Source organism: Chiloscyllium plagiosum, unplaced genomic scaffold (genome assembly GCF_004010195.1).
Source record: "Chiloscyllium plagiosum isolate BGI_BamShark_2017 unplaced genomic scaffold, ASM401019v2 scaf_4137, whole genome shotgun sequence".
NCBI classification, from domain to species: Eukaryota; Metazoa; Chordata; class Chondrichthyes; order Orectolobiformes; family Hemiscylliidae; genus Chiloscyllium; species Chiloscyllium plagiosum.
In genome coordinates this window covers 19,843-31,097 of record NW_025213999.1, presented here as the reverse complement: position 1 = coordinate 31,097, position 11,255 = coordinate 19,843, and the positions used below count along the sequence as shown (strand labels likewise).

The 11,255-nt window shown below is 50.8% G+C and overlaps 1 protein-coding gene across 1 annotated transcript in view; it reads left to right on the top strand.

The window, feature by feature from the left end:
• LOC122547774 (tonsoku-like protein) overlaps nt 1-10,173 on the top strand; it is an 11,958-nt gene extending 1,785 nt beyond the window's left edge. Inside the window, exons 2-5 of the mRNA XM_043686357.1 lie at nt 118-263; nt 1,960-2,112; nt 3,674-3,799; nt 8,946-10,173. Of these exons, the coding sequence (XP_043542292.1) occupies nt 118-263; nt 1,960-2,112; nt 3,674-3,799; nt 8,946-9,095 (575 nt within the window). The 3' untranslated portion in view covers nt 9,096-10,173. The remainder of the gene's footprint in view (nt 1-117; nt 264-1,959; nt 2,113-3,673; nt 3,800-8,945) is intronic.
• The last annotated feature ends 1,082 nt before the right edge of the window (nt 10,174-11,255 follow it).

Below are 11,255 nucleotides of genomic sequence, written 5' to 3'. Positions count from 1 at the left end.
GTGTGTGTGTCTGTGTGTGCCTGTGTGTGTGTGTGTGTCTGTGTGTGTGTTTGTGTGTCTGTGTGTGTCTGTGTGTGTATGTGTGTCTGTGTGTGTGTGTTTTCTGTCCCTGTGCAGCCATGAAGGGGATAGAGTTACAGGAATCTCTCTCTACGCTGCCTCCTGATCACCATCGCGGGACTATGAGGATCTACGAGAAACTCGGTGATCTCTGCTGTAAAGTGACAGGTTACCAGCGAGGCCTGGAGTATTATCAGAAGCAGGTACGCTCACTTATTACCTCCGGAATGTTCCCTGAGCTGCTGAGTATTTCTGTGATTGTACAATGATAATGAGCCCTTGTTGTCGGAGGAGGTACTGGTCTAGTGACCCAGAGATACAGGTCCAAGCTCTGGGACTTGGGTACAAATCCTGGTTCAGCAGCTGGTGCTGTTTCAGTGAGTCAGTCTGAAACGCAGAGCTGCTGTCAGCGAGGCTGATCACGAAACCATCAACATTTCAATCCGCTTCACAAATTCCCATGGGGAAAGGGGAAGCTGCCGTCCACTCCCAGGCCTGGCCAACATGGTTTATAGATTGACATGTGGAATGAGCATGTTTTTTAACTCATTCACAGAATGAGGGTGTCTCTGCCTGGGCAGCATTTATTGCCCATCCCCCAATTACCCAGAGGGCAGTGAGGGGGGAGAGGGGATTAAGGGAAGAAGCTGGAGATTCTGTTGTGGAGAGAATATAGGGAACCACCAGGAGATGCAGAGAGTTCTTCAAGAAGTAGGTCTTTTATTTGCAAACAAAAAACCGTGACACTGAGGAAGCAGATTCTCGAATGTCCCCGAACCATTTTCTTTCTCATGTTCCTGTGAGCTTATCAGCATGTCCAACTATATTAATCAAAGTACCTCACTATAGCTACACAATAAACCAGTGAGGTTAGTTCCCATTATCTCTTCAGTTGTACATTCTACTTAATGTTATTCTAATGTCACGCTTAGATATTTATTGCTAACTCTGCTACAGTGATCTTCCATTCCTGACTAACCTGCCATGATAGATATTTAGCTATTCCATCTGTTACAATAGTCTCCTGTCTCAAGCTGACTCTACTAACTATTAATGAGATACTTTAATGTCATGTCCCAAATATTTGCAGTCCCAATCCTGTCAGAATAACACTTAACAGAGAAACTTGCTTTTTTACTTGTGCTATCTCATCTCACCATAGTGACCTTTCAGCCTTAACCTTACTCTGCTAGTTGGTGTAAGAATGTTCCGCTATGGTTATCCCATCCCGCCCCTGCCTCCCACTGACCACAGATTCCCAGTGGGCTTCATCCTTTAACCCTTCCCATGCTTTCGTGTTCTTTATTCTCCATAGTTCACGGGCAATGTGATGAAGGAAGGGCTGCAAGGAATCTCGATCTCAGTGCCTGGGAGGGTGGGAGGGGCAGAAAACCTCTTTACACTGAAGACAGCACGGTGGCCCAGTGGTTAGCACTGCTGCCTCACAGCGCCAGGGACCCGGGTTCAATTCCCGCCTCAGGCGACTCTCTGTGTGGAGTTTGCACATTCTCCCCGTGTCTGCGTGGGTTTCCTCCGGGTGCTCCGGTTTCCTCCCACAGTCCAATGATTAGGTTAGGTGAATTGGCCATGCTAAATTGCCCATAGTGTTAGGTGAAGGGGTAAATGTCGGGGAATGGGTCTGGGTGGGTTGCTCTTCGGAGGGTCGGTGTGGACTGGTTGGGCCGAAGGGCCTGTTTCCACACTGTAGGGAATCAAATCAGAACACTTGGCTAAGTGCCAGAGAATGGGATTAGAATGGTTAGGGAGCTGGTTTTGACCAGCACTGAGCCAATGGGCTGAAGCACCTGTTTCTATGCTGTAGATGTCTATAACTCTGTGCCTCCTGCTTTAGTAAGTGAGTATTCTCATTCTGAACTCCTGTTTGTGTCCCGATTGTAGCTGGCGTGTGCAGAGAACCTGAAACTGCCTGATGAGGAACGGGCAATGATTTACTTCTCCTTAGGCAGTACCTACTTTGACCTGAAGGATTATAAACAGGCCATCAGTCACTATGAAACAGAACTGATCTTTCAGGAGGACCACCCTCGAGAGGTAGGTGGACGGATTTCGCTGATTCCTGGACTGTCTGCTTCCTGACCCTCTGCTAACTCACCAACTGACGGCACTTACACCTCCATCCTCCCCCCAGCCTTTCAAAACGAGCAAGCAATACTGGAAATCTATCTGCCAGTGTAACACCTTTACTTGTGAAGGGAAGGTGACATGAGGCCAGTTAGGTGACATTACAGGCCAGACAGCTCCTCATCTGTCACCGGGAAAGTGTTTGAGTCTATTTCAAGGATATGAGGAGAAAGTGAGGTCTGCAGATGCTGGAGATCAGAGGAAGGGAAGGTGACATGAGGCCAGTTAGGTGACATTACAGGCCAGACAGCTCCTCATCTGTCACCGGGAAAGGGTTTGAGTCTATTTCAAGGATATAACAGCCGAACATTTTGAAATACATAATATGATCAGGCAGAGTCAGATTCATGGCTTCATGGAGAGGGGTAAGTACGACTGACAAATGTATTAGCATTCTTTGATAAATAAAGATAAATAAAGGGGAAACAGTGAATGTGATATATGTAGATTTTCACAAGGTGTTTAATAAGGTATCATTCATCTTAATAACAGTAGAGCCCATAGTCAGAAATAGAAATTGCCGGAAACGCAGGACTCTGACTTCTCTCCACAGATGCTGCCAGACCTGCCGGGTTTTTGTTTCCTATTTTTGTTTCTGATTTTCTAGTATCTAGAGCCCATGGTGTTGGGGGCAGAGAATGGAGAGAAGATTGGCTGTCTAATAGAAAACTGAGAGTTGGGATACCAGAGGACAGCAACCAGTAACTAGTGGTGTGCCCCAGAGATCAGGGAGCATGGAACGGTACAGCTCAGGAACAGGCCCTTCGGCCCACGATGCTGTGCTGAACATGATACCAAATTGAACTGATCCCTTCTGCTTGCCCTTGCTCCATATCCCTTCATCCTTTGCATATTCATGAGCTTAGCTAAAACTCCCTTAAACAGCCCTGTTGTACCCCAGGCAGTATGCACCACACTCTTACCACTCTCTTTGTAAAAAACCTGCCCCTCACATCCCCTTTGAACTTTCCCCCTCTGGCCTCAAATGCGTGCTGCCTTAGTATTAGACATTTCAACTCTGGGAAAGAGATTCTGACCATCAACCCTACCTACGCATCGCATCTATTCAGGCTGACTTGGACAGATTAGTGACCGAGGGAGTGATGGGCTGGGAGGGGGGGTTGTAAATGTGGGGGGTTACAGGGATAGGTTGGGGGTGAGATGCTCTTTGGTGGGTTGGTGAAGACCCGAATGGCCTCTCGCCACATTGTAAGGGTTCGACAGATTAGGGTCATAATCAGGTCAGCCATTGTGTCGCCAAACAGCACAGCAGACAGGAGGGGCTGAATGGCCATTTCCTGTCTACACTGGGATATGGCACAGCCTGTATCACAGGGGCAGAAACTCTGAGGGCCCCCCATCTATCATCACCACCTCCACCTCCACCAATCAGATGGCGCGGTGTCTGCGGACAGGGAGGGTGGCTACACCAATTCAGGAGTTGCTGACAGATTACTCCATTTCTCTGCAGAAGTGCAAGACATGGCTCCACCTGGCAGCGGCCAAGGGAATGGATGGTGCTGGGAGCAATGAGGTCGATCGCTGCTATCAGAATGCACTACAACTCGCTAAAGAGAGCAACGATCCCAGGCTCCAGGTACAGTGACCTCTGACCAACCCTGAGGGGTGTGGGTTACAGTGACCCCGATCCACCCTGAGGGGTGTGGGTTACAGTGACCTCTGACCCACCCTGAGGGGCTTGGGTTACATTGACCCCTGACCCACCCTGAGGGGCGCAGTTGCAGTGACCTCTGACCCACCCTGAGGGGCAGGGGTTACAGTGACCCCAGACGCATCCTGAAGAGTGTGGGTTACAGTGACCTCTGACCCACCCTGAGGGGTGTGGGTTACAGTGACCTCTGACCCAGCCTGAGGGACAGGGGTCACAGTTATCCCAGACCCACCCTGAGAGGCGGGGGTTACAGTGACCTCTGACCCACCCTGAGGGGCAGGGGTTACAGTGACCCCAGACCCACCCTGAAGAGTGTGGGTTACAGTGACCTTTGACGCACCTGAGGGGCGTGGGTTACAGTGACCTCTGACTCACCCTGAGGGGTGTGGGTTACAGTGACCTCTGACCCACGCTGAATGGTGTGGGTTACAGTGACCCCTGACCCATCCCTGACGGGTGTGAGTTACAGTAACCTCTGACACACCCTGAGGGGCTTGGGTTACATTGACCTCTGACCCACCCTGAGGGGCAGGGGTTACAGTGACCCCAGACCCACCCTGAAGAGTGTGGGTTACAGTGACCTTTGACGCACCTGAGGGGCGTGGGTTACAGTGACCTCTGACTCACCCTGAGGGGTGTGGGTTACAGTGACCTCTGACCCACCCTGAGGGACAGGGGTCACAGTTGTCCCAGACCCACCCTGAGAGGCGGGGGTTACAGTGACCCCAATCCACCCTGAGGGGTGTGGGTTACAGTGACCTCTGACCCACCCTGAGGGGCAGGGGTTACAGTGACCCCAGACCCACCCTGAAGTGTGTGGGTTACAGTGACCTTTGACGCACCCTGAGGGGCGTGGGTTACAGTGACCTCTGACTCACCCTGAGGGGCAGGGGTTACAGTGACCTCTGACCCACCCTGAGGGGTGTGGGTTACAGTGACCTCTGACCCAGCCTGAGGGACAGGGGTCACAGTTATCCCAGACCCACCCTGAGAGGCGGGGGTTACAGTGACCTCTGACCCACCCTGAGGGGCGAGGGTTACAGTGACCCCTTGCCCACCCTGAGGGATGTGGGCTAGTGACCCCTGACTCACTCTGAGGGGCATGGGCTACAGTGACCCCTGGCCCACCCTTAGGGGTGAGGGGTCATTTTAGGGTACAATGCTGTGGTCTACATATGACTCCAGACCCACAGCAATACGGCTGATCCCAACTGCCCCCTGGGTAATATGGGCTGGGCAATAAATGTGTGTGTGTCTGACACATCTCACTGTACCAGAGAGACACTGAGGGGGTGGGCCGGGGCTGATTTCCTGCCACCAGGAACACAGTCTGGAATAATTATCACCCACCACCCACCAGCTCTGTTCTGTATTCCCTAACCAGCATGGCCAGGGATGTCTGGAGCAGGTGGGAGTTGAACCTGGGGTTCTCTGGCTCAGAGATGGGGACATTTACCACTGCACCATAAGGACCATCCGTTCAGCTGCGTGTCAGTGTTGGGATATCCCTTAGTCTCACACACAAGGTGGCTCACTGTCCATTTCCCAGCTCTTCACCAGATCTTTAAAACCCAATTAATGGACTCCCCAACAATCCTGGGATTTACTCAAACTTCCTATCCAATACCCTTTTCAAATTTCATATTGACCCTAATTCCACTGCCCTTTTCCGTCAGCACATTCCAGATCCCCACAGACCAGAGGAGAGACTTGGTGGTACTGTCTCTGAGCTAGGAATCGAGAAACTCGGGTAAATGTTCTGGGTTCCTGGCTTTGAATCCCACCATGGATTCAGTAAAAATCTGGAATTACGGGTCTAATGATGACCATGAATCCATCAGGAGAAAGTGAGGGCTGCAGATGCTGGAGATCAGAGCTGAAAATGTGTTGCTGGAAAAGCGCAGCAGGTCAGGCAGCATCCGGGGAACAGGAGAATCGATCACCAATTGTTGGGAAAATCCCATCTGGGTCACTAATGTCCCTCAGGGAATGGAAACTGCCATCCTTACCCGGTCTGGGCTACACGTGACTCCAGACCCACAGCAATGTGGGTGACTCTTAACTGCCCTCTGGGCAATTAGGGATGGGTAGTAAATACTGGCCGAACCAGTGACACCCTCATCCCATGAACAAGTAATAAAAAGTAAAACTGACTTTGTGAAATAATCTCTGGCAAGCGCTTGCTTTGGTCTTTATCTCCACTTTATTCAATCGGAATATTCGGCACTCACCGGGATTGACTGAGAGTGTTGCCATGGTGACACAGTTGTAACCACCTTCACTAATTTTATGAGAAAATTTCTGTGCAAATGTACACGTTCTCCACCTGGGTCGTCGTTCCCCCCCCCCCACCACCCCACCCCCCCCCCCACCACCACCAGGAGAAAGTGAGGTCTGCAGATGCTGGAGATCAGGGCTGAAAAATGTGGTGCTGGAAAAGCGCAGCAGGTCAGGCAGCATCCAGGGAGCAGGAGAATCGACATTTCGGGCATAAGCCCTTCTTCAGGTCTCTACATCTGAGCGAGGATACTGGGGTTCATGTCCCAGCCGCCCCGGAGTTATTAGATTAGATTAGATTACTTACAGTGTGGAAACAGGCCCTTCGGCCCAACAAGTCCACACCGACCCGCCGAAGCGTAACCCACCCATACCCCTACATTTACCCCTTCACCTAACACTATGGTCAATTTAGCATGGCCAATTCACCTGACCCTGCACATCTTTGGACTGTGGGAGGAAACCGGAGCACCCGGAGGAAACCCGCGCAGACACGGGGAGAATGTGCAAACTCCACACAGTCGCCTGGGGTGGGAATTGAACCCGGGTCTCTGGTGCTGTGAGGCAGCAGTTATGTGGTTAGCATCTTTGTGAATTTTAAAAGTAGCGATGGGACACTAAGAAGCCTCCATGACATGGACCCATCATCTGTGGTTAACTTGGGAGCTTGAAGGTACTATCATCCTTCAAGAAAAGGCATAGAGATAATCATTTCAAAGAACATGGAACAGTACAGGCCCTTCGGCCCTTCATGTTGTGCTGGCCTTCTATTCTACTCTAAGATCAGGCAAGATCTTGAATAGTATTGCTGACAAATACATATAATGGTTTTCCATGGCGAATTGGTATTCTTGCAAATGGTCCTGATCATTGGTAGGAGAGAAGCTTAAACAAGTGGCACGGTGGCTCAGTGGTTAGCACTGCTGCCTCAGCGCCAGGGACCCGGGTTCGATTCCCACCTCAGACGACTGTCTGTGTGGAGTTTGCACACATATCTGTGTGGGTTTCCTCCCACAATCCGAAGATGTGCAGGCCAGATGGATTGACCATGCTAAATTGCCAAGTCAGGGGTAAATATAGGGTGGGGGAATGGGTCTGGGTGGGTTACTCTTCGGAGGGGCAGTGTGGACTTGCTGGGCCAAAGGGCCTGTTTCCACGCTGTAGGGAAGCTAATCTAAAATGTGTGCCGATTATTCAGGAATACTCAAAAAATATATAGTTGTACAAAAATAGGCAGCAGGTTGGAATATTTGACAGACTATTTAAAAAAATGCAATGAATAACCAAAAGGTTAGAGGATGAGAGAAAGCTACCCAGGAACAGACAGTAAGTTTCTCTCAACAGAGTTAACAAGGAGGGTCAGTGTGGACCTGTTGGGCTGAAGGGCCTGTTTCCACACTGTAGGGAATCTCATCTCATCTAATCTAAGTGAGTGTTAGTCCCATGGAGAGGGAGACTGGCGAGGAATGAACGGAAGGCAAATTGAGCAGGTATTTAACACCAGGCCTCACTGTACAGGACAGTAACATCACTGAGCAGCGATAGATCAGCAAGTGGAAGGAGAGGAACTCAGGAGAATCGCAGAGGGCAGAGATTTGGGTGCGTTGTTGGTGAGTACCAGGTGCTGCTGGGCTTTGTCCCAGGGTCTTAAAAGAAAGCAGATTGAACAGTACAGCCCAGGAACAGGCCTTTCCACGCACCATGTGTAATGCCATTCAAAACTGCTCCCTAAAGCCTGCACATGGTCCATGTACCCCTCTATTCCCTGCCTGTGCATGTCTCTATCTAAATGCCTCCTAAACATTGCTATTATATCTGCTGCTACCATCCCCTGGGTACATCTCCTTTAAACTTTCCCCTCTGACCTTAAACCAATGGCCCCTGGGACAATTCCACCCTGGGACAAAGGTCCTGCTTATCCACCCAGTCCATGCCTCTCACAAACACATCAACAACATCCTGACTGCTATAACGTTCACCAAAGAGGAAAATAACAACACCAGACTGCCCCCTTCTGAGACGTCTCAGTAAAACAAAAAGCCAATGGAGAGCTGCAGACAGTGTCTACAGGAGAGTCACACACGCACACACGCACGCACGGACCAGATACTCAACTACAGGAGCAATTACCCCAACGTCCACAAACAGAGCTGCATCACGAAATTCTTTAAATGAGCCACAACACAATGCAGCATAGAGTCACAGAGAGGTACAGCACAGAAACAGACCCTTCGGTCCAACCCGTCCATGCCGGCCAGATATCCCAACCCAACCTAGTCCCACCTGCCAGCACCCGGCCCATATCCCTCCAAACCCTTCCTATTCATATACCCATCCAGCTGTTGCAACACCAGCCTCCACCACTTCCTCTGGCACCCAGGAACTACAAGAAGCCAAGGAAACCACGTGTACAACGTATTCAGGAACAACGGGTACTTAATCAGCACAGTCCACCGATTGGCATACAACAGACCCAAACACACAGACACAACACACCCAGAGACTCGAGCCACCCTGCCATACATCAAAGACATCTTGGAGATGATGACCAGATTACTCTGACCCCTTGGCATCGTGATCGCTCACAAACCTACCAACACACTGACCAGCTCCTGATGAACCTAAAGGACCCTACACCAGCAACCAGCTGAATGAATGGCACACGCGAAATACCCTGCACCGACTGTAACTAACACTCCATCAGACGGACAGACAGGGAACTAGCCACCAGCACACGAGCACCAACTAGTCACCAAAAGACATGACCCACTCTCACTGGTATCCTTACACACAGACAGACATCCATCTGAGGAGAGGCTATACAAAGGCACACACGGGAATTTCTAGAGGCGTGGCATTCAAGCCGGAACTCCATCAGGGAACGCATCGGTTTGGACAAACTAGAAATGAGATCTTCCACCGGAACAGACCGAGACCCAAATAGAGAGTGGAACAAAACACCAGCACTTTACCGCAGGCTCACGGATGACCAGTGTTTTACCGCAGCCTCACGGATGACCAGTGCTTTACCGCAGGCTCACGGATGACCAATGTTTTACCGCAGGCTCACGGATGACCAGTGCTTTACCGCAGCCTCACGGATGACCAGTGCTTTACCGCAGGCTCACGGATGACCAATGCTTTACCGCAGCCTCATGGATGACCAGTGCTTTACCACAGCCTCACGGATGACCAGTGTTTTACCGCAGCCTCACGGATGACCAGTGCTTTACCGCAGCCTCACGGATGACCAGCGCTTTACCGCAGCCTCACAGATGACCAAAGCTTTACCGCAGCCTCATGGATGACCAGTGCTTTACTGCAGCCTCACGGATGACCAGCGCTTTACCACAGCCTCAAGGATGACCAGTGCTTTACCGCAGCCTCATGGATGACCAGCGCTTTACCGCAGCCTCACGGATGACCAAAGCTTTACCGCAGCCTCACGGATGACCAGCGCTTTACCGCAGCCTCACGGATGACCAGCGCTTTACCGCAGCCTCATGGATGACCAGTGCTTTACCGCAGCCTCACGGATGACCAGTGCTTTACCGCAGCCTCACGGATGACCAGTGCTTTACCGCAGCCGCATGGATGACCAATGCTTTACCGCAGGCTCACGGATGACCAGTGCTTTACCGCAGCCTCACGGATGACCAATGCTTTACCGCAGCCTCATGGATGACCAGTGCTTTACCGCAGCCTCATGGATGACCAATGCTTTACCGCAGGCTCACGGATGACCAGTGCTTTACCGCAGCCTCACGGATGACCAGTGCTTTACCGCAGCCTCATGGATGACCAGTGCTTTACCGCAGGCTCACGGATGACCAGTGCTTTACCGCAGCCTCATGGATGACCAGCGCTTTACCACAGCCTCATGGATGACCAGTGCTTTACCGCAGCCTCACGGATGACCAAAGCTTTACCGCAGCCTCACGGATGACCAGTGCTTTACCGCAGGCTCACGGATGACCAGTGCTTTACCGCAGCCGCATGGATGATCAATGCTTTACCGCAGCCTCATGGATGACCAGTGCTTTACCGCAGGCTCACGGATGACCAGTGCTTTACCGCAGCCGCATGGATGACCAATGCTTTACCGCAGGCTCACGGATGACCAGTGCTTTACCGCAGCCTCACGGATGATGTTCCCTAGCACAGTGACAGGACGTCTGAGAACAAACCTTCCAGCTCAGTGAGCAAACCTACAATCTGATGCCTCTCATAATTTTATATCCTCCTATTGGCTCATCCTTCAGCCTCCGACGCTCCAGTAAAAACAATCCAAGTTTGTCCAACCTCTCCTTGCAGCTCCTACCCTCGAATCCAGGCAGCATCCTGGTAAACCTCTTCTCCATCCTCTCCATGGTCTCCACGTCCTTCCTATAGTGTGGGGACCAGAACTCCACGTGTATCCTAACGAAAGGTTTCTACGCTGTAACCTGACTTGCTAATGTTTATAGTCCCTGCCTTGCCTGATGAAGGTGAGCATGCGGAATGCCTTGGTGACCACCTTATCCACACGGTGTTGCACCTTTCACAGGGCTATGTACTGACATCTCGGGATCCCTCTGGGTATCAATGCTTCCAGGGGCTCCTGTCATTCACTGTAAATGGAGAAAATGCCAGAGGATTCTCCTTAATCCTATTAACCAAGGACATTTCATCCTCCTAATTCCTTGTTTAAATGTGTTCCTGCTTCCTTTATATTACCCAAGAGCATTGTCTGACTTCAGTTTTGTAAACCTTTCTCTTTTCAAGTAACCTTGCAGCTTCCCTTATCATTCCATCTTGCATCCTCACGGAGCATGCCTTTCCTGAGCTCTCAGCAACCGATACTGACAATAAATGCGAGGTGCTGCATTTTGGGAAAGCAAATCTTAGCAGGACTTATACACTTAATGGTAAGGTCCTGGGGAGTGTTGCTGAACAGAGACCTTGGTGTGCAGGTTCATAGCTCCTTGAAAGTGGAGTCACAGGTAGATAGGATAGTGTAGAAGGCGTTTGGTTTGGACCGAAGGGTCTGTTTTCATGCTGTACATCTCTATGACTCTATGACCTAATGTGGATTTACCTTCAAACAGCCACTCCCAAATCTAAT